General features: G+C 42.6%; 1 protein-coding gene across 1 annotated transcript in view; it reads left to right on the plus strand.

Moving 5' to 3' along the window:
* The window catches only part of LOC122198418 (chondroitin sulfate proteoglycan 4-like), a 61,748-nt gene that overhangs the window by 8,035 nt on the left and 31,904 nt on the right, over positions 1–21,809 (plus strand). The window contains exons 3-6 of the mRNA XM_042903027.1: positions 3,770–7,336; positions 8,735–9,205; positions 13,503–13,679; positions 21,509–21,707. Coding sequence (XP_042758961.1) covers positions 3,770–7,336; positions 8,735–9,205; positions 13,503–13,679; positions 21,509–21,707 — 4,414 coding nt within the window. The remainder of the gene's footprint in view (positions 1–3,769; positions 7,337–8,734; positions 9,206–13,502; positions 13,680–21,508; positions 21,708–21,809) is intronic.

Here is a 21,809-nt window from a genome sequence, read left to right on the forward strand (position 1 = left end):
AGATCGTGTGCCTCAGGAAGCAGAATCTAAGGTGGAGAGAAACATGCAGGAGCCTTCCTTATTAAGGACTGTTCTTAGGATCAACATTTGAGGAATGGAAGGAGAGAAAATTCCACTTGCGACGCAGTGCCAATGGAACTGACCTTGAGGAGAGTTTTGAAGATGCTGGGGGCTCTCTACCAGCAAGGTTCATAGCAGCCAGGGTAGAAAGGCCTTTATGTCTGGAGGGTAGTGCATCACAGAATCCACCGCCGTCCACACCTTGTATCACTTGGAGCCACTTGTTTATGTAAATCCTGGGAATAGTGCCTGGGTGATAATCTTCATGTTCCTCCTTATTTGTCGATTCCTGTACCCTCAACTGTTGTCTCTGCTAGTCCCAGTGGCTATCTGATGGTGCAACTAAGGCCTTTACCCCTGAGGGGTCTGAGCTTTTGTCAACACACTCTTCTCAAGACAGGTAACTGCTTTATTATTTACTGCCAAAATAGTTCCAAGAGGCATCCAATAGAACCACATGGGTGCCCACGTATTCCTCTGTAAACGCCCTGTATAACAGTAGTTCTGCCTGCTTCTGATGACTGAGCATCAATTACCCATCAGATTAGAGATGACTCTTCTTGCCTGCTAGCTCCTTGATATAATGAGACTGAAATGTCCAGGCAGCAGCTATAGCTTATTATACACAGAGAATCTTGCTGTGTTCCCTGGTGGAAACATTCACCTGTGGAAGCCAGGTGCTTTGAAACCATAGATTTCTGGCTTATGGGGATGGGAACACAAATCTCTCAAGTGGGACACTGAGAGTGATGGTGAACAAGGCCACTCCTATCTACTTCTTGTTCCCAGACCCATACATTATACTTCCCGGAGACACGGCAGGAGGTGTTTAAAGAGCTTTAATTTAAAGAACAACGTCAGGTTGTTCCTACACTGTCAAGCCCTCACTTTCAGCGACATAGTATATGATGTGCCAGTGGATCCTATTGTCTTGGGCCCATTACCACACCTTCCTTGGAGTATAGGGCATGTCTTTGATGTGATGTTATTTGGCATCCCTTATTTGTGGATTAAACACTCCATGAGCTTTTCAGATGATAGCGCTATCTGAGTCAAGAAAGATAAATATATACCCAGAACATGTGTCTATTTTTGTGGAAATGAATCACTGACAATTCTAAAGAGAAAGGGTTTCATTGAAGTCGGCTCACCACCAAATGGACAGTTGGCGTCTCTTCAAGGGATAGTAACATATTAGGGATTGGTGTCGGACTCTGTTGGAGACATGTTGGGCATTCAGCAGTAGCAGTAACTAGGAAAGCCTTGGTAAGAGGGAAGGAACCCGGACTGTTGGGTGCATGCATAGACTCCACCCCGCCACCATGGCTACCTCATCATGAGCCTGTTGTGCCAACATCATGAGCCTGTTGTGGCAGATGACAGAAGCTGGCTAATGTCAAGTGGCCAAGTCACTGTCTGTCTGGTTGTTTAATGCATAGTCTGTGGTGGATGTTTTTTTGGTGGACATTAACATGCAATATAAAGATTTTCCCGCTTCCTGCATCAATCCCAGACTTCCTCGTTCCTACTCTTTCAATCTTTCGCATTCTAGGCTCTTGACCATCTGGCCAGGCCATTTGCCACTCTTTATCGGTCTTTATTTATTTGACTCTCAGGCCACTTCTCTCTGTGTAAAGTAGATGGCTAGGTGTTCCACCCAAAGTCCTATCCATTTGGAGGACTTGCCCTTGCTAGTGGTTTTCATGGCCACCACTAAGAGGAGCTATGGTGCGGTTGGAGTCTGTTTTCATCACGCATCCGTAGGATGAAGCTGGCTCATCTGTGAACCACGCTCAGGTGTTTTGTTCCTCCATCAGCTGGCAACACGGGATTCCCCCATGCAGCCATAGGTGTGAGCTGATGAAAGGTGCTGGCACAAGAATGGTGATGACTGGAGCTCTGGGCTGCCCTCTTGTGCACTTGCTTGTGCCTTCTTCTGGTCCTATTTATGCTCAATCCTGGATGTACCGCTTCCATCTCTTTCATCCAGCTGTCATGGTCATTCTGTCACGTCTGTCTCACTGATAGTGGGTCGTGGCAATTTCTATGCATCTAGGAGCCACTTTAGCGGTGAGTTCGCACCAATTTCCAGTAGTCTTTTCCAAGGTATTATAGCCTGTATCCCTGGAGAGTGCCCCAACTTTATGCTTTGTCCCCTTGTTCAGGTAACCTCAGTTGCATGTGTGTTCTTGCAGCTACAGGCAGTAGAATATACCTGGAGCGGTCCTACAGCTACACTAGGATCTAGTCCTTTTCTACCGATATCAAGCCCAACAGGTCTCCACACAGGTTATGCTGTGACTTAACCTTTGTTTTTGGCCTAGCGGCCAGGAAGAGAGATGGTTGTGTATCTTCAGAGGTCAGATGTTACATGTGAGGAGAGGCCTCTGCATTCTCTTTAAGCAAGGCACGTGCCAGCCTTAATAGGGGAATAGGCCACTTCTGCAGGCTAAGAGGGTTCAGAGAGATCTGGGGACCCAAGGTATTTGAATGCATCAACCCAGATGCCCCCAAGTCCATATGTCAAGGTCCTATTTCTTTTCCAACCAGGGCCTTAGCTTTGTCAGAGCAAGCCTATCATAGAGGAGACTTTAACTCTATTTGCAGCTGACTACTCTGACGATTAATTCCTGAGTGGGAGTCTTACCTTCTACTGCTCTCCTGCTGTAGGAAAGGAGAAAGACTTTATATGCTACCAGGGAAGCCCTCTAGCTTGTAATTGTCAACTAATCTCTCCTAGTTTTCCCTTATCTTTGTCTAAAGCTTCATTCAAACTTAGCAATAAACATCCAATTCATAGTCCTCCTAGCTATTACTTGCCCCATATTTTTCATAGCCTGATCGTTCATAGCTGGCTCAGGTGTTCCCTTCTGCTTTTACACCAGTTCACCACCAGTGGTTTGAGATTATCCCTGTGGGAGGGAAGGAAGTGGAATTGGGTACATGGCGAAATAGACTTGGATTCAGTTTCAACGGAAGCCTTGGCCACCCTTCTTGAGAGTTCTGAAGAGGGACTGACCCATCAGAGCTGTTTTGAGTTGGGGCAAGAAAATATTGAGACTTTGTACCCCCACATCAGATCTGTGGGCCACCCCAGCTTTCTTCAGCAGGGTCAGTCCCTGAAGGGAGATGGCAATACAAAGTGGAATGGCCATTGTGTAATAAATTTACTAACTTATACTTCTCTTAAAAATGTTTCCCTAGCATCTTTTTATGGTGAAAGTTATGTGGAGCTCAACATCATAGAAGTTTCCTCTGAGTTATCTCTTCAATTAAAATTTCAAACCAGCAAACCACGGGGATTACTTTTTCTTGCAGCGGGGAAAAATGACTACTGTATTATAGAACTTCTATCAGGAAACTTACGGGTAAGATTTTCTTAAATCTTTAAACACATGTAAACATCCAATTACCGGAGGAAAAGCCATGAGAGAGAAAGAGAACAAAATAGCTGTCCATTTGATTACTATTACTAGAATAAAGTCATGTGCCATTTGAAAAGTTTGGATCTCCTCCGAGTTTACCAGCATGCCTGAAATATTCCAACTCTGACATTTTTTAACCTCACTGTATAGCCCATAAATGTGGAAAGCAGTTTCAAGTCCAAGTTTCTCCCCCGCCCCCCACCTCCCTGCCTTATGAATGGCCCTGTTTTCTCAATAAAATACAGTGAGATGAGATTGATTAATTACGATTCTTTCTGTTTCAGGTGAGGGTGAATTTGGGTGCAGGTAAACAAGTGCTCCTTTCTGAGAAAAGACTTCGTACAGATGACCTGGTTTGGCATTTAGTGGAACTGTACTATGTTAAAAACAATGTCTCTCTGGTTATTGACAAACATTATGAGACAACGGGCCATATCACCGGTGAGGTGCACAATTTGCACTTTCAACACGGAATCTACATAGCAGGCCACGGTGGACTTGATGTCCCTTACCTGAATGGAGAGCTCCCCAATTTCCGCGGATGTATGGAGGATGTGCTATTTAACCAGGAGGAGATCCTGGCATCCCTTAGATCTTACCCTGGCTTTAAGAAGGTTTATGAAGTGTCACTAGGATGCAGTGACGAATTTTTTGCAGGAGAGGGTGAAGCCATCAATTTCTTTAGCTCCAGATCCTACGTCACCTTCCCAGAATGGAAGGTGCCAGGGGAAGGGCTATTGGAATTTGCTTTACAGACTGGAACTCAACAAGCCTTACTTTTATTTCAGTCAGGCAGAGAAGGAAATTTCGTTGCTTTGGAAATAGTTAACGGTCTATTGAGGGCTCATGTAGGATGGACCAAAAGCAACACCCAGCTCTCTTCGTTTAGCTTAGTTAGTGACAACAAGTGGCACGTTATTCAACTGAAGTTCACTGGAAGTTATCTGGCCCTGATGGTGGATGAGCAAGGGGTAAGGACATTGCTGCCTTTGCAAAGCAAGCCATTTGTATCTGAAGGCCCCCTCTTTGTGGGAGGTCTTAATGCCCGTAAGGGAGAAGAAGTTAAGAAGTTAGGATTTGCCTCTGTGCCCCAGAAATCTGCTCGAGGAGTTTCTTTCAAAGGATGCTTGAGAGGCTTGGAAGCCAACTCAGAAAAGAGAGCATTGAAGGATGCCCTTGTTTCCAAAGATATAGCTGCTGGGTGTAAAACGAGGAGTAGTGATAATGAAAATCCTTTCATAACGACAATGGAAAACCTGCTTCAGTCAGAAGTTCCCCTTTCCACCACCGTCGTTGAGGCAGGCAAGCCTTTTTTTCAAGATGCGAGTAGCTATTTCTTGAGTCTGAGTAACTTGGAGATCCAAGAAGGTGGGCGAGCCTTACTGGAACAAAGGCATATGAAAGTGGATGTGGAATCTGAAGATTTGGGTATCCATCATTCTCAAATTCTATTTAAAATAGAGGAAATGCCCCTTCACGGGTTCCTTCAATTAGATGTTTCCCCTGTTCAGGAAATGGAGAAAGCTTTCACTATGTTAGATTTGAGGCAAGGGAAAGTTTGGTATGTCCATGATGGTTCAGAAGAACCTAGGGATTTTTTCACATTTTCAGTCTCTTCCAACAGCAAGCAGAAAATGCCATTTTATCTGCAAGGCCATGTTCCATATGTGTTCAACATTACTGTCATTCCAGTAAATGACCCCCCACACCTTAAGCTCCCCGAAGGAAACTTGCTTCTCTTGTTTGAGAATTCTAAGAAACGACTGACTCCAAATATAATACACGTGTCAGACCCTGACACAGATACCTTGAGTCTTAGTTTCTCCATTCTTGGCAACTTCAATTCAGATGCTGGGTTTTTAGAAAACACCAATGATCCTGGGAAAGCGATTAATGGTTTCACACAGGGGGATTTAAGAGATGGCAACATTTTCTACGTGCACAGAGGTCCTCGGAACTCCCGGATCCTTCTGAGAGCAAGTGATGGAGAGCTGGTTAGCAATACAGTAGTGTTACGGGTCATGGCTGTTCCTTGGGGCTTTGAAGTGGCCATTAGAACCGGTGTCGTTGTCCAGCAGGGTGGCACAGTTCTGATTACACAGAGTAACTTGTCGGTGCAGATTAATGGTGAACCCCACGAGATGGAGACCCGCTATGCTATCACTCAGCCACCCCAATTTGGCCAGATTCAGCGGCAGGGGTCAAGTGGCGAATGGAAACAAGTTAGTACCTTTTCTCAGCATTCCATTGATCGGGGTCAGGTCCGGTACCATAGTACATTTCGAGAATTACAGCTAGGAAATGTTACAGATCACTTTAAATTTAAAGTTAACATAGAAGGAAAAGTCAGCGAGGAGCTAATGTTTCCGATTACCGTACGGTGGCTAAAGTTTACACTTCTCAAAAATGTTCCTCTTAAGGTCAGTAAAATAAACAGACAAGTATTGAATTCTGATCATTTGCAGGCTGTGACAGAGGGTGTGGACGTAGCTCAGAAGGAACTGCATTTTAAGTTGCTGACCCCACCTAAGAAAGGAAAATTGCTACTTGGCAATAAAGTGCTAAAAACAAACTCAGTCTTCAGCCAACAAAACATTACAGACTCTAAGATAAGTTACGAGCCACAGGAGAGGCCCAGGGAAGACACACAAGATACATTTAGGTTCTTGATTGTTGCGAAGCACATAGCATCAAAAGATTATACTTTCAGAATAAACTTCGAAGCAGATAAGACACGCGTTACTGTGACTAACAGAGGATTATTTGTAAAAGAAGGAGAAGGGAAATTAATTACAAAATCAGAATTATTTGCTCAAACACTGGACAATCAGACCTTCCAATATAAAATCACCCAGAGTCCTCAACACGGGAAGCTGAAACTGATTAACTTGTCAGATCCTTTGAGAAGTCCTGACAATATCACCGCATTCACTGATCAAGACCTAGTGGGAGAGCGACTGATGTATGTTCACGATGATTCTGAGACCCAGTGTGATGAATTCCTCCTTGTGGCCTCTGCCATAGCACCAGGCCAAGACAGAGTGGTCAGGGATCTTGACACAGAGCATTTATCTACAGAAATCAAAGTTACCATTTCTGTAGGGTTAAAGAATGATGAGAAGCCAGTGCGCGTGGTAGATAGGGTCTTTCATGTTGTAAGAAATGGCCAGCGCCTGCTGACCCTGGCAGATCTCTGTTACCATGACCCCGACTCAGATTTTGATGATGGGCAGTTGCTCTATACCCGGCGGGGCATCCCAAATGGGGACTTGGTGACAGCCAGTGACCTCTCTCAGAAACTATACCAGTTCAGGCAACGTGACCTTCAGGAAGGGCGAGTGCTCTTTAGGCATCGGGGTGCAGACTCTTCTCGCTTTGTGCTGTTCGTGACGGATGGTGTCCATTACACGTCCTTCCTTCTAGAAGTCAGTGCCTCAGACCCTTATGTCCAGATAGCCAACAACACGGGGTTGCTTGTACAGAGAGGACAGGGCAGCAGCCTCACAGCAGCTAACCTCAGTGTCACCACGAACCAAGATATCAGAACGGACCACGAGATCGAATTCCACATGGTACAGCCCCCGAAGCATGGCAGAGTGCTGGTCAACCACTCAGTGTCCCGCTCATTTTCCCTGCACGACGTGAAGCAAGGCCATGTGTTTTATAGGCATGACGGCAGAGGCAATTCTGATATATTCAACCTGACAGTGAGAGTTAAAGAGGTGTATGTAGACGTAGGCATCTATGTGCGCGTGTACTCTGAAAGCCACCAACATGGCACCCAAATTCTGCTCCAGACCCTTGTTGTTGAAGAAGGAAAACCAGTAAAACTGAGTAGAGGAAGACTGCAGGTAGGTAGTCGCCCTGGCGGGCATTCTGTCTCTCCATGAGTAATCTGTTTGCTTCTAAGAGCTATTTTTGTGTTAATTTCCCTCCTGGTATTCAGAATGACTTTTTTTTTCTAAATGTAAATGCCATTGAAAAGAAAGGCTGGAAGGTTTCAGGATTTTGACACTACTGAGCTTCCTATAGTTGGAAATGGAATATAAGGAATCCTAAGTCTTGTGTTAAAGCTTAGTGCACACCAGCACACACACAATGTGTGTATGTTTAGTGTAGGATGCACTGGGAATGAGGAGGTGATGTGCGTATTAGAGTAAATTAAGAGATCTTTACGTTTTTCATTTCTTATAGAAACACTGCCAACATTTCATTTCATCTGAATTACATTCATAATGGGATGAAGCAGGGTATAAAAACTTAGGGCAACTTAAACGTAGAAAGGATTCCTTGAACAGCAGAGGATGCTATATTACACAGTTAATTTCCTTAATGTGGTCTCATTTGGTTTCCTGAAATTGATGGATAAAATTGGCCTAGACTTGTGGAATGTCTGGGGTGAGACCTCACACCAGAAGGTTTCCTGGGGCTCCTCCTTAGAAGCTTCCAGCAGGCAAAGCCCCACTGATCACACTTAGGAGATCATGTTCTTTTTAGGGTAATTCTGTATAGGGTGTATAAACTGTGATTTGTGACAACTGGCCACAAATACAGGCTATTCTGAATCTACCCTCAGGACTGCAAAGGAGTTTACTTGTTTGCGAAATGCAGCCAATAACATCAAGAAGAAATGAACACAAATCAGAAGCAATTTACTAAATGAGTTTGACTATCGGAATATGGGGGTCACCAGCTTTCCTCATTTCTTTTTTAGGATCTTGGAGAGTATGTGTTTCACCACCAGGGGGCATGTGTAGTTTAGTGACTATAAATCAGTTACAATGACTGAGATGGATTTTGCTGAATCAATAAATTCAATATATATTGAAAATGCTGAGCCAGTTAAAGTGGGAAAGAAAAGTAAACTTTCCTCTAAAGTCTTGAAATTTTAGTGATTCAGCTTCTGCTTCTTCAACCATTTTTATTCCTTCTCCTTATACCATTTTATTTCTTTTTACCTCAACATTCTGAGTCCAGGGTATCTTCCTGCTGAGAATGATGCCTTGTTAATGCGTTAGTAGCTTTTCAAGTTTTGTTGACCATTACATTTCTTTGCAACCACGGCTAAATGCAAATATTGACATGGTCACCGGAACCAGACCCAGGCTTACACTGTGTATTAACCCTGATTGTAACTTAAGCCATTTTCAGACATTAATAGAAAACAATTTGGCTCATCAAAGGGTCTTGACTCTTATGAGTATTGTGTTTTTCTTTTTGTGTCTGTGTGTTATGTATAAAAACTCAAGGCTGTGCATGAAGATAATATTCCTGCAGAGGCAATGTTCATCGTCAGAATTCCGCCGATGCATGGATACCTCCGAAAATCTTTACCTGAAGAAGGCAGCTTGGGTGCAGATGAAAAGTCCCCTCTGATTTTTACACAACAGGATATTGATGATGGCAATATCCATTATGTACAGATAGCTCCTGAGCAACAACAGGACCATTTTTTACTGGATGTGGTGAGTGGTATCCAAGCTGTGAATGGAATTGAAATTTTGGTGGATATCGTCCCTAAGCGGATTCCTCTGGAGGTACAAAATTTCACAGTCCAGGAAGGTGGTTCCAAAGCACTTCTGGAAGACTATCTCAAAATTCCAAGCAAATATTTTGAGGGAGTTGACTGTGAATTTGTTCTGCTCAAACCACCACAACACGGTTATGTTGAAAATTCTAATTTTCCAAGAATAAAGCTAATGAAGTTTACCAGGAAACAGGTAATAAATCTCAGTTAATACATTTGGGTATATGGGATAAGAGGAAGAAATTGCTATTTGTTATTTAGATTAATGGACTCTCAGGAGTGATGAAACTTGAAAGAGGGTCCAGCTTAACCTCCTAACAGATGCTAGAAGCCTCTTCCATGGTAACCCTATAAAGAGGTCATCCAGCCATTATTTAAATATATTCAGCAATGGAGAACTCACTTCTTCTTGCAGTGGACACTTCCAGTTTAAAAACACGTCAAATGTTAGAAAGTTCTTTATGCTGATCTGAAGTCTGCCACTTAGACACTTCTCCAAGGTCCTGGCTCTGATAGCTCACAGAACAAATCAAGACCTCCTTTTGTAAAAGCTCTTTAAACACTTGAAAGAAAAAGTTATCAAGTTCCCTTGGGTTTTATCTTCTTTGGCTTAAACATCTCTAGGTTCTCCCACTTTGCTCCTGTGTCATGGGCTTCTAGCCACTGCATCATCCTGGCTGCCTAACGCTAGAGGACCTCCACACTCACTGCGCCACTCAACGTGTCACCCTAGATATTTAACCTAGACATGCTTTAGTCCCTAGTGGATTTACTCCTTTATTCGTTCCATTATTCAATCAACAGATGCTGATAGAGTGTTTACTTGGTACCATGCCCTATGTGAGCGTAGTGCTATCAATGGCTCCATGGTCCAGTCCCCACAATACAATACAAGCTGGGTACAACTTCCAATCTAGTGTTCAGTGTAAAATAACCAATTAACTCTGGGCTGCTCTCAGGTTTCTTTGCTTTGGGCTAGGTTGGTATTATTGTGAGATTTGGCTTTCTTATCATGAATAAAAGAATGATTTCCATTCCTAAGTATTGAAAAGTATCTTACCACCATTTCCTGTATAAGATCCTAGGGATACGCACTCTTCAGGTTAGAGACCTTTAACAACCACCTGGCATCTCTGGGTATCTTTGTCTAGTTAGCTGTAAACCCATGTGGGCTGCTTTATTTTGCTTCTCAGGATTTCATCTTATCAACGGACTTGAATCGATTTATTAAACTCTTATTCTGTTTAAGTTGCTATGCAAGGTTGCCATGATAAGGAGCCATATTGCTTGCTCTCAGGAGATGCTGTGTGTGTGTGGAGGGGGGGGGGGATGAGGCATACAAGCTTTAATATGAGGTACCCCCTTTTGATGCCTCACAGAGCATTCTTCAGTGGTGCTAAGAAGTTCAGAGTTGTTACATCTGACTCTAATTGAAGAGGATAGGGAAGACTTTACAGAGGGAATAACGTTTAAGCAAGACTTGAGGAAAGAGAGAAAGATCAGGGAGATAGCAGAGGAGAAAACATTTTTAAAAAGCAGCATGAACAAAGGCAACAGCCTAGCCAAGGACATGGAGGTATTAAAGTGAATTGGTTCTGGGGGCTGCGGAACACCCCGCAAGACTTGTGGATGGGCTTAGGAGCGGCAGAGAGAACTGGGGCCAGACTGGGGGAGAGTCTTGAATTACATGTTGAGAGGGTTAGACTGAACCAGGAGGCATTAGGGAGCCATGGTGAGAAACAGAGAATCCTGAGGACTGAAAACAACCTTGGAAATCAGTGCTTCTCTACTGGGGACCCAGGGAAACTGATCCTTTAATGCCTCCCTGCAGACGTCTCTTCCTCATGGCTTCCGTCTCAATGGCTCAACAAACCCTCCAAGATGACCACTTGCTCTGGTGCAAGTTGAATCTACTATTGTTCACCTTGTGTGCTCTAGGTGAGGGAGAGAGCACTAAATTGTGGTCCTGTCTTGGCCAATTCATTATTAATTACACTTTGTAAGAAGCGTGTCTTTAGAATGGTTGGTTGAAATCTGTAGGTCAAGTCTGTGTGTTCCCTGGAGTATCTATGTGATTGTGTAGCCTTGTTCACAGTCAAGGTCATGTTTGTCTGCTCTTCCAGATGACCCCTTCACACTTTCTCTTCCTATGTGACTCTAAGGTCTCCAGGTTTTGCGACATCACTGTTTTCACGTAAAGTGGCACTAATCCCTAACAACTAATGGCCATAGTGTTAGTGGCTGGGAGAAGGAGCCCCTGGCCATGTTTGCCCTTCATTCATTCAGCAAATTGTTTTTGAATACCTATTATGTGTCAGGCATGCCAGTTCTAGGTCCTGGGGATACAGGGGTGAACATATCCAGCAATAATCCATGTTTTAATAATCTTTTCTCCTGGTGGAGGAAAGAAGGAGGCAGAGTGAGACAACAGACAAAACAAATAAGTGAAATAAATGGCATATTGAGTGAAGATTAGTGCTGTGGGGAAAAATAAACGAGGAAAGGGAGCTGGGAAATGCTGGAGCCTTCAGTGGTGTGTGTGTGTGTGTGTGTGTGTGTGTGTGTGTGCAGGGTCAAATCAAATGGTCAGGGGAGGCGCCATTGAGAAGGCAGCATCCGAGGAGACGCCTGGAGGAGGTGACGGATGGGTGAGTGGGTAGATATGGAAGAAGAGCATTCAGGCAGAGGGAAAGGCAAGTGAACAGCTGTGTGGAGAGCAGGAAAGGGATTCCATGCTGTGCTGGGAGAGCTGTAGATGAGGTTAAGGAGGTCCAGCACAGGAGGGCCTTCTGCTTCTCCTTTAACATGAAGTGAAATGGGGAGCAAGGAGGGACGGAACAGTCTGGTGACAGGAGACCGAATACTTTTCAACCTTTTAAGATTTTCTGTAAGCTTGTTATGTCTTTTAAGCTCAGGTGAGCTGATATCTTTCTAGTGTTAGAAGTCTAGAAATAGGCAAAATCCCCACCAAATCTTCTCTTTGCCTTTGGATTAATGCATATTAAATGGCATGTAATTTGGGGGAGTACCACTCCAGTGAAGAAGTGATGTATTTCTCCAGGAAAAATACTGAGGAGGCAACTTGTACTTAAATACTATGTTTCTAAAGCATTTTCGGTATAAATTCTCTCACATTCTGATCAATGCCATCTTCTATGTTTATTTTCAAATAGCTTAAACCAGCATCTTTCAGAACTTGTGCTCAGACCTATGTTCTGGAATTCTTCTGCCCACAGAACTCCAAAGAAATTCCCATAGCACCTTTGTACAGTGGCCAAAACTTTCCCTTGAGACTCTTCATGAACTTTTCAACTCATCAGAAACACCTCTAAGAGATCAAAAGTATTTGCTCAAAGGAAGTGCACCATAGGAATGGGCAAAGTTGAACGGTTGAATTCTTTGGCAGTATTTTATCAAAACAAACACAACCTCAGAGACTTTTTCAGAAGTTCAGCTACTCCTGTTGGGCTTTGGAAGTTGTCTGCCATTGTCTGTTTGGGTCACAGGCTCACTGAAGCTAAGTTCCCTTCCAGCTTTAAAACTCTCTTGGTCTCTAATTATGATCTTGTGCTCCTCAGTATTTTCCATCAGAGCCTTAAGGACATGAAAGGCATTCTGATCAAATTTGTGGTTGTTACAAATCCAAGAGGAATAATTAATTCACTTACTGACCGTTTCAGAATGAAAATAAGAAAGATGAACCCTAACAAGGACCTGAGTAAAGGTTTTCATTTGTGTTATCAGGGTGAGGGAAGTCTGCCTTGATAGACAATTTGGTTTTGATGTATTTCATTATATTCCGTCCACAGGAGATGTGTGGTAGCTAGTTATGGGTAGTGTCTGTTAAGAGATGTATCAAAAAATGATTGTGCTCTGGAGGAGGAAAAGGATTAGGAGGTAGCATGTATCGTCTCTCATACAAAGAACAGTTACAGAAATAATGCATGCTTAGTTCAGAAAAGGGAAGTTTGGGGAAACTTAATAGTTGCCCTGGTCCAGATGTCGCCAAACAACCGAAGTCCAACAAGTGGGTAGAAGCTTCAGAGCCTGAACCTAACATTCGGAATTGTCTAACAAAACATTCCACAATTTTAAACATTAGTCACTGTAAATAAGCAAGTAGAGTCTGAATTTTAGTGGGTGTCATTCCACTGGAAGAGCAGCCAAATGATATCACTTACCTACAACACATTTTGTTTGGAGAAATAGCCTTTGAACTCAGGTTTCCCGATTACCAGTCTAGAGTTCTCTTTACTACCCCATGTTGCAGCATCATTCCATTCCTCCTCAAACTTATTTCCAGGATGTGGCATCACTTCATAAAAACTATGCCATCCATCAAAATCTCCACTCTGTTGGAATCCAACCTCATAGGATGGACACATGCTTCTGTGTTTCAGAGAGGCATAAAAATTAGGATGATAGCAATGTGTTCCTGTTTTTAAATCACATTTCAGTAAATTGGTGATTTTTGTTATTGGTGGTTATAGGTGGAAAATGAAGCGATTTACTATGTGCATGATGATAGTGAGGAGCTTCTTGACAATTTCACCATCTTTGCAAATAGCTCAGAGCTTGGAAAACAGAGTTTGCCCCAAACTCTTTTTGTAACTGTGGAATCAGTAAATGATGAGGCTCCAATAATAACAGCCAATAACATCCTTAAGGTAAGTGCTCCTTGCTTTTTATCATAGTAATCTCAACACTACCAATTTGATTTTCTTTTGTATTATTTCTAATGTTAAATAACAAGACATAGGACTATGTATGTATAATTAACATATTCCTACTGGTTTTAAATAAGTGTTAGTTGTTACCAGGACATTCTGTTTGGTAACAGTTGGGAGATGATGAATCCCAATGAGTTGCCGTCAGATTGTATTTCTTGAGTGGGTGTCATTCTCACCGTATTCCCCAAGGCATAGCCTCTTCTAGTTAGGGTGGGCAGGTGAGCATCAACTCCCTAGTGTGAAGTGTGTGACGTTGGGCAAGTTATTTAGCCCTTCAGTTTGCTTTTATCGAGGTGGTGGGAAATGGAGGCAGACTTGTGAGGAGTAAGCGATAAAATGATGTAAAACTCTCCCACAGTGTCTGACACGTGGATGGGACCCAATAAATGGTAGCTATCATTACTGAAAAACTCCAAGGCTGTACCAGTATTAGAATTAAAACAAAACAAAACAAAACAAAAACACTATACAGTCATGTGACAGTCTTTTGCTATTTCTGGGAGCTTCCATCACTCTTCACTCTTTCTGAGAATCCCCTGGGGGTGCTTCTTAGGCACTCAGATAAAGAAACGTGTTTTGGCTGTCGCATGGTGTCCACCACTTGGCTCCTCCCCTGATCTGAAGCCTGTTTACGCTCAAGTATCCCAAAGCTTTCATTCAGCAGATTTTCTTGGTCTTAAATCACTCGTTCTCACTGATCCTTCTTCTAAAGACTTGGGCGTGAATTTGCTGTTCTGGCTTGGAGAATAATTACAGCTATTGTAGTAGTAAGTGCTCAAAAAAGAATTGTTAGCTATTTACAGTATGTGCCAGGTAACACTCTTGAGAGCTTCTAGCTCACTGAGATGTGCTACCATTTCCCTCACTGGACCATTCCTCTTTGGACAGACGAGGAAATCGCATGACAGCTGAATGACAGGCTGAGGACAGAGTGACAGCACGGGAGCCCGATGGCTTGTTCTTGTCTTTTGTCATGCTCTCCAACAATGACTGACACCTAGTAAACAAAAAATATTTTGTGAAGGGAGGAGTAAATGAAAATATAAACTGTCAATTCCCCCAGCACTGGCCCACGTTTCAGAGACCGGGCTTTTGTCTCCACTCTTTCTTCCTTTAGTGTTAGCTGCATTTCTGGAAGAATCCTTGGCCCTTCGCACATTAAAGCTCCTGGGGGACTCATTCTTCAGATACGCCCAGGTATGGGAATCTGAAGTATTCACTTTGAAATTTGGATGAGACAAATCTTCCAACATATGTATGTGTCAATTTCAGCCTTGTTTATACCTCTTGTGAGAGTAAATAGTTAATAATAGATACTTTAGGGGTGCCTGGGTGGCTCAGTCTGTTAAGCGTCTGACTTCGGCTCAGGTCATGATCTCACAGTTCATGGGTTCAAGCCCCGCATCAGGCTCTGTGTTGACAGCTCGGAGCCTGGAGCCTGCTTCAGATTCTGTGTCTCCCTCTCTCTCTCTGCCATCCTCCCCCCACCACAAAAATAAATAAGCATTAAAAAATTAAAAAAAAAAATAGATACTTTAGAAGTCCAGAGGAAGCTGGATAGTCATAAGGGATGCAGGAGAGGTAGACATGAGCAGAGCTCACCAGGGGCTAATCTAATGAGAACATTTTATGTTGTTAAACATGTAAACATTCTGGGGTTTAAAAATCTGTTTTTACTTGCTCGAAATAGTTGGATCTAGGAATAGACTTGTTTGTGCTCTTATTTTACAGCTTGGCTCATTATTCAGCCTCTACGTTTTAAGTGAGAAACTAATGGTGTTTATGCCTTTGTAACTTGTCACTTAATTTTGAGTTTACTTCCCGGTCATTGTCCAAACAGCCTGGGAATGGTTCTAGCTGGTCACATTGGTAGGCCTACCTCTGTTTTCACAGATTCTTGTTGTGCTAGTATCCACTGAATTCACTCTCAGCAAAGCGATCTGAGAAGTAGGTTGTCGCCAGAGTGAGGGATTGTAGGTGTCAGCGATGATTAAAGCACAGTTATAAAAGCTTACGTTTATTGTGTGCTTACGGAGTATAGTACTGGACATCTTCCAGAAGTGGTATCATTTTCACAACTGTACAAAGCATCTTGTTATGAATGTCCTCATTATAATGGGAACCCTGAGACCCAGAGCGGCACCAAGGGAAGGTGTGGGAAGTCTGACTGTCTCACCATCATGCTCTGCCGCTTTGCCCGCCACCCATGACTGACTCAAGCTCTGCCGGTGCATCCATGTGATCAAGGGCTGTCTTTATTAGTAAGAAAAAAGCCCCAAAGCTGTTGTGCCTCTTGCTCCTACCAAAGTGGACTTTACGGAATAGGTCTGCGGCAGTTGGATTGGCACGCAAGCGTTTGCCCAGGAACCTCGGCAGAGGAGTTGGGCATTTTGCTGTGTGGTGCAAAACTGCAGGATGAGGAAGATCCAGGGGAGTGGCCTAAATCTAGACAGACATGGGGGAAGAGCTGGAGTGGGCTGAGGGACAGGAAGACCGAGGAATAAAGTAGTGAACTCTCAGGCTTCCTCGTGGAAAGGAACTGAAGCCCTCTCCTGGGTTTGGCTTGCAGCTTTGAGGTGCTGTCTGTTACAAGATGCACCATCAACTTAACGATACTTTATTGTACTGAAAGATTCCCGTCCATTTAAGGCGTTCAGAACATTAAAATGTGGGAGGAAAAATGTGTACATTAGACTGTGTACATTGTGTCTTCCCTTTAAATTAGCGAGATACAGTCTCTGCCATGAACCTTGTGCTTGCTCAGGCCGTTTGCCCAGATCCTTTCCCCCCCGTCCTCAATATCAGAGAGTTTCTCTCAAGAAAAAAGGAAGAGTAGCTGTGGGCAAGGGCCATTTCCTTTCTTCTTACCTTCTTCCCTGGATAGCCTGGATCCAGGCCAGGAAGGGGGCGACTTCCCAGTTTTAATGGATGTGGTCATTTGATACTGGCTCTTTCTGAATTTATTCAGTAAGAATCTCATTCCCTGCCTTGAACGTTCTGGATTAAAGTTAGAAGAACAGAGTTCAAGTGTTGTAACTTGCCCAATTTAGGCAAAATTTCTCTGAGACTCCTCTTCCTTGACAGAAAAACCGTGATTGAGTTGTGGGTTGGTATATGTGTATGTGTAAAGATACATAGATTACATATATGTATATTTATTATAAAGAATTATATATATATACATGTATAACAGATACATATATTATATATATGATAAGGAATTATATTATCACATATTTATTATAAGAAATTGGCTTATGTGATTATGGAGGTGGGCAAGTTCCAAGATCTGTAGGGTGAGTCATCAAGCTGGAAACCCAGGAGAGCCAATGGTATAGTTTCCCTATGAAGGTCACAAGAAGACCTGATGTCCCAACTCAAAAGCAGTCAGACAGAAAAGAATTCTCTTTACTCCCAGGAGAATCAGACTTTTTATTCACCTCGGGCCTTCAACTGATTGTATGAGGCTCACCTATGTGTGGGAGACTTCTTGGCTTTATTCAGTCGATTGACTTCAATGTCAATCTCATCCAAAAACATTCTCATGGAAACACCCAGAATAATGTTTAACCAAATATCTGGGCACCCCATGGCCTAGTCAATTTGACACAGAATATTAGCCATCATAGTCCCGAGATTCTATGCTGTCTTTGACTCTCTAAACAGAATCTTCTCAAGACCTTCAGCTTATCACATGACCACTTACTCTCCTTACTTGTCATCAGAGCTTGGAGAAGTGGCAAGAAGGGTTATCTGCAGTCTATTTGGGAGAAGGAGGTGGGGGCATAGAGGGTAAACTCACTGATAACATCTCAGACTCTGGATAGGACTTCACAGGCAGAAATCTGAATGTTAACCATTCTGTCATAGCATTTCAAATACACCCCTTTCTCCTGAAGTATTTTAAACAGCATGCCATTAAACCATGAGACTTGTGACTGGTTGGACTCCAAAGTCATTCAGTGGTGCAGGAAATCATTTCCGTTGTGACACCCTGGAGTTAGGACGTGGAGTTAGACCAACTCAGGTGAATCCTTTGCATTTTATCATGAAATATATTCTCCTGAGTACTTTTGTATTCAAGTATGACCAGTAATTTCTGGGCATAGCTGACCAAACGTATCTGTGTCCACAAGGGGGCTTCATTTTCCTGTTTTTCAACTTTGGCTTTCAGTACTGTACATTTTGTTTTGTTGTTGTCTTTTATACCCAGAATAGAACCATTTGTTTGTTTCTGATAAGTACTTGTCATCACTAAAAAAAGCTTTGAGGGCTTGGGACAGTGGAAGAATTAGGGCAGCAAAGCCTGAGATTTTGACTGAAGGCCTAGAAGGGTCGGATAGTGGGATGGCAACTTTAGAAACACTTCACATCCCTCACATGAAGCTCAAAACAGAGGTCTGGGTTTTTAAACATTAGGATCATAATTAGGATTATCCTGGATTGTAATTAGGTCTCTAAATTCCACTGGCCTTCTGTTTAATTTAAAGGTGAATTAAAAAAAATTTATTCCAATAAATGAGTTAAAATTTTTTTTAGATATGACTATTTTACCGATGACTGGGCACTAAATCGAGCCTCACCCAAAGCAGTGGGGCTGTGAACTGAACTAAATTTGGTTTGAGTGGAAATGAAGACCTGAAGTTACCAGGTCTTGTTTTGAGTGGCAGGTTTTCCACTTGTTTTGAAAGATGGTATATTACAGAGGCAAGAGGGGGCAAAAGGAGAGTAGGACGGGAGAGTAGCCACAGTGGAAAACATGCTTCATCCAGCTTCTGTATGCACAGTCCTGGAAAAAATGAGTCTCTACGAGTCACAGGAAGAGAATGGCAGTGCATTTCCAAACCAGCTTATGTTCCTAAAGAAAGGAGAATAAGACACATGGATGGATTTTAAAATGTAAAAAGTGAAAACGTAGAATCAGCGGCCTTGGAATTTTGTTAAATAGTCCAATTGTATATTTTAGAGACACTGGCGGCTTTCCGTGATGAACTGAAGACCAAAGCCTTATCATTTGAACATTAGGCTGATCAGCAATCCTGGGAGCGATTAAAAAACTGATGTCCTTAGAGGTTAGGGCTGAAAAGTCCTCAGTGGGCATATTCCCAAAGCCAAGATATAAGAGCATCCATTGATAGTACAATCATGAAACAGATGAACTATGCACCCCAAATTATGGAGAGATGCTGTGGAATTAAAGAAAAGCTGAAGTTCATGTTATAGAAGGGCTCCAGTAATGGTAATCATGATTTTTAAGTAATGTTAAAAAAAAAAAGCGTATTCTATCTTTAGAACCAACTCTGATGAAGGATATGGATAATGTAAAGCTAATATTTATTGAATTCTTACTATGCGCCAGGTGAAGCTTATTCTAAGTACTTTATATAACTCAAATCACTCATTATCCGTAATAATTCTATCATTCCCAGCTTACTAATTAGGCAATTAAGGCACAGGGAAATTAAGAAACATGCCCAAGGTTACATAGCTGAAATGGTGTATCATGCCTCATATGAAAATGTAGGAATCATGTATTTTCTGATATCCCTTTCTCAAATTCTATTTAAATAGTTATTAGATAATGAGTGGGAATGAATTAAGATATTTCATCAGCTCCCTACACTACTAAGGAAAGCAGCCCCTTAGACCAGAGAGATAGCTTTTAAATCACTTAGGATTGAATTTTTAAACAAGTTGGTAACAAGCATAGATGATAAGGCTCTAGAGAGGCAGCAAAGAATGACGTAAGCTTGAAAGTATGCATAGTGTTTCTATAGGGAAGACATTTATAAATACAGATAGAAATATGAAATTTTAGTTAGCGATAATGCCACCCATTTTTAGTGTTAGTGAAATACCATGTGACTGCGTGGTTATAGAAACTCAAGACAGCCTCGTTCCATCAAATGTGATTCAATGTCTAAATATATATTTTCATCTCAACATGTTCACGACTGAATTCCTGATCTTAGTTCCCAAATCCACCCTATCTGCAGATCTCCTCATTTCAGTTGATGATCATTCTGTCCTTCTGGGTTTTGAGGCCCAAACCAGGGAGTCGTTCTTTCATTCTTCCACCTTTCCTTCTTCCACACCTCACCACATCTGATTCATCGGAAACCCTGTTGGCTCCTTCTTCAACATGCACCTAGAATTTGACCACTTCTTACCACCTCAACCACTTCTGGCCACTCTGTTCTCTCATCCCTCTCTGGGATTATTACAGTCACCTGCTAAGTGGTCTCCCTGCCTCTACCCCTGCCTTCCCATGGTCTATTCTTGACACAGAAGCCACAAGGGTTCTGTTAAGGCCCAGTTACTCCTCACCTAAAGCCCGACGATGATTCCCCATTGCACTCAAGTAAAAGCCAAAGTTCTTACAGTGGCCATCAAGACGCTGCAGGATTTGACCTTCCACTACGTTCTTGACTCCTCTTCTTGTCTTCTTCATCTCACTTGTTCTTCTCCTGCCATACTGACCTCCTTGCTGCTCCTCATACAGCTGAAGCTTGCTCTTACCTTTGGACTGTTCCCTCTGCCTGGATGTTCTTTCCCCAGATATCCACATGGCTCCTCCTTCACTTCCTTCCAGTTTTCCTCAAATGAGCCTCCTATTTAACATTCTCCCACTTCTGAGCCCCTCATTTTGATCTATTTCACTTTTTTTTTCACAGTGCCAGGGAACTCCTAACAGTCCACGTTGCTCATTTCTTTATTCTGCCTGTTGTTTCTTCCCCGTATCCCTTCATCCCCTCCTGCTGGAATGTAGGCTTCATGAGGATAGGACTCTGTTTCTTTTACTGATGAATTGTAAGCACCCAGAACATTGCCTGGAACATGGTAGATGCTCAATTAATGGTGAATTGTGGAACGAAGGTATTTAGGCAAGGTAAATATATCTTAAATTAGAGACTATTACTCAGAAATAATTGTGGATGAGCTACCCGCACAGCAAACATTGCAAGGCCATAGGCACCAGGTATGTGTTTTCCTGCAAGACAGGTAAGATAAAGGAAAATGTTTTCAGTGTGCAATGTGTGTTTTCCCTCAAATATTTAAAATCTGGTGAAATCATTCGCCTCTTAAAATAATAAATAGAAATCCTTAAATCAACCTCATGAAGTAGGTTCTAGGATTTTCTAAAATTCCATGTGGAATCTTTGCATATGCTTCCATCCTTAGCATATGCCAAGCGTACAGAAGGAGCTTAGCAGCCATCAACTTTTATTGTTATTATACTTTATGTAAGTAAATGTGCACTTTAAATAATTAATTTTGAATAAATAATTACAAATGCTATTTTTTAATTGGGACTTCATAAACCTCATAAATTCAACAAACACTACAGCATGTCCTGTATTTCATCAGGTATTTAATTATATGTCTGTTTTGAATTAAGAATCCTCATAGTTTAAAAGCTGTAGTGAATTGCTTTTGTTTTTTTTTTTAATCATTATTTATTTTTGAGAGAGACAGACCTTGAGTGGGGGAGGGTCAGAGAGAGAGGGAGACACAGAATCCAAAGCAGGCTCCAGGCTCCGAGCTGTCAGCACAGAGCCCGACACGGGGCTCGAACTCAGGAACCGCGAGATCATGACCTGAGCCGATATTGGACGCTTTAATTGACTGAGCCACCCAGGGGCCCCTGAATTGCTTTAGTTTTTCAATCTTTGTGCAAGAAGCCAGAGTAGCATAGCTATCTAGTTTACTTGTGGGATGTGATTGGAACTGGTCTTTGCAAGATCTGTGCTTCTCTTCTTTTTAAGGTATGGGCGAATTCTGTCACCGAGATTACCAGTGGGGACCTCTGTGCGGAAGATGAGGACTCCTCCCCACAGGACCTCATCTACTGGGTCAGTCCACCCAGCAATGGGCATTTGGCTCTCAAGTCCTTTCCTGGCCAAAGCATCCAGAACTTCACCCAGGCTCAAATCAACAAGGGCCTGCTAGTGTTTGTACACACTGGTATGTCATAGAGAGAAACGATGTGAAATTAAAATATGTTTCGATCAGAGGCTAACATGAGAGTCAAACCTAGCAGTTGCTGACTGAAAACCACAAGCCATC

This window comes from Panthera leo, chromosome A1 (genome assembly GCF_018350215.1).
Source record: "Panthera leo isolate Ple1 chromosome A1, P.leo_Ple1_pat1.1, whole genome shotgun sequence".
In the NCBI taxonomy this organism is placed as follows: Eukaryota; Metazoa; Chordata; class Mammalia; order Carnivora; family Felidae; genus Panthera; species Panthera leo.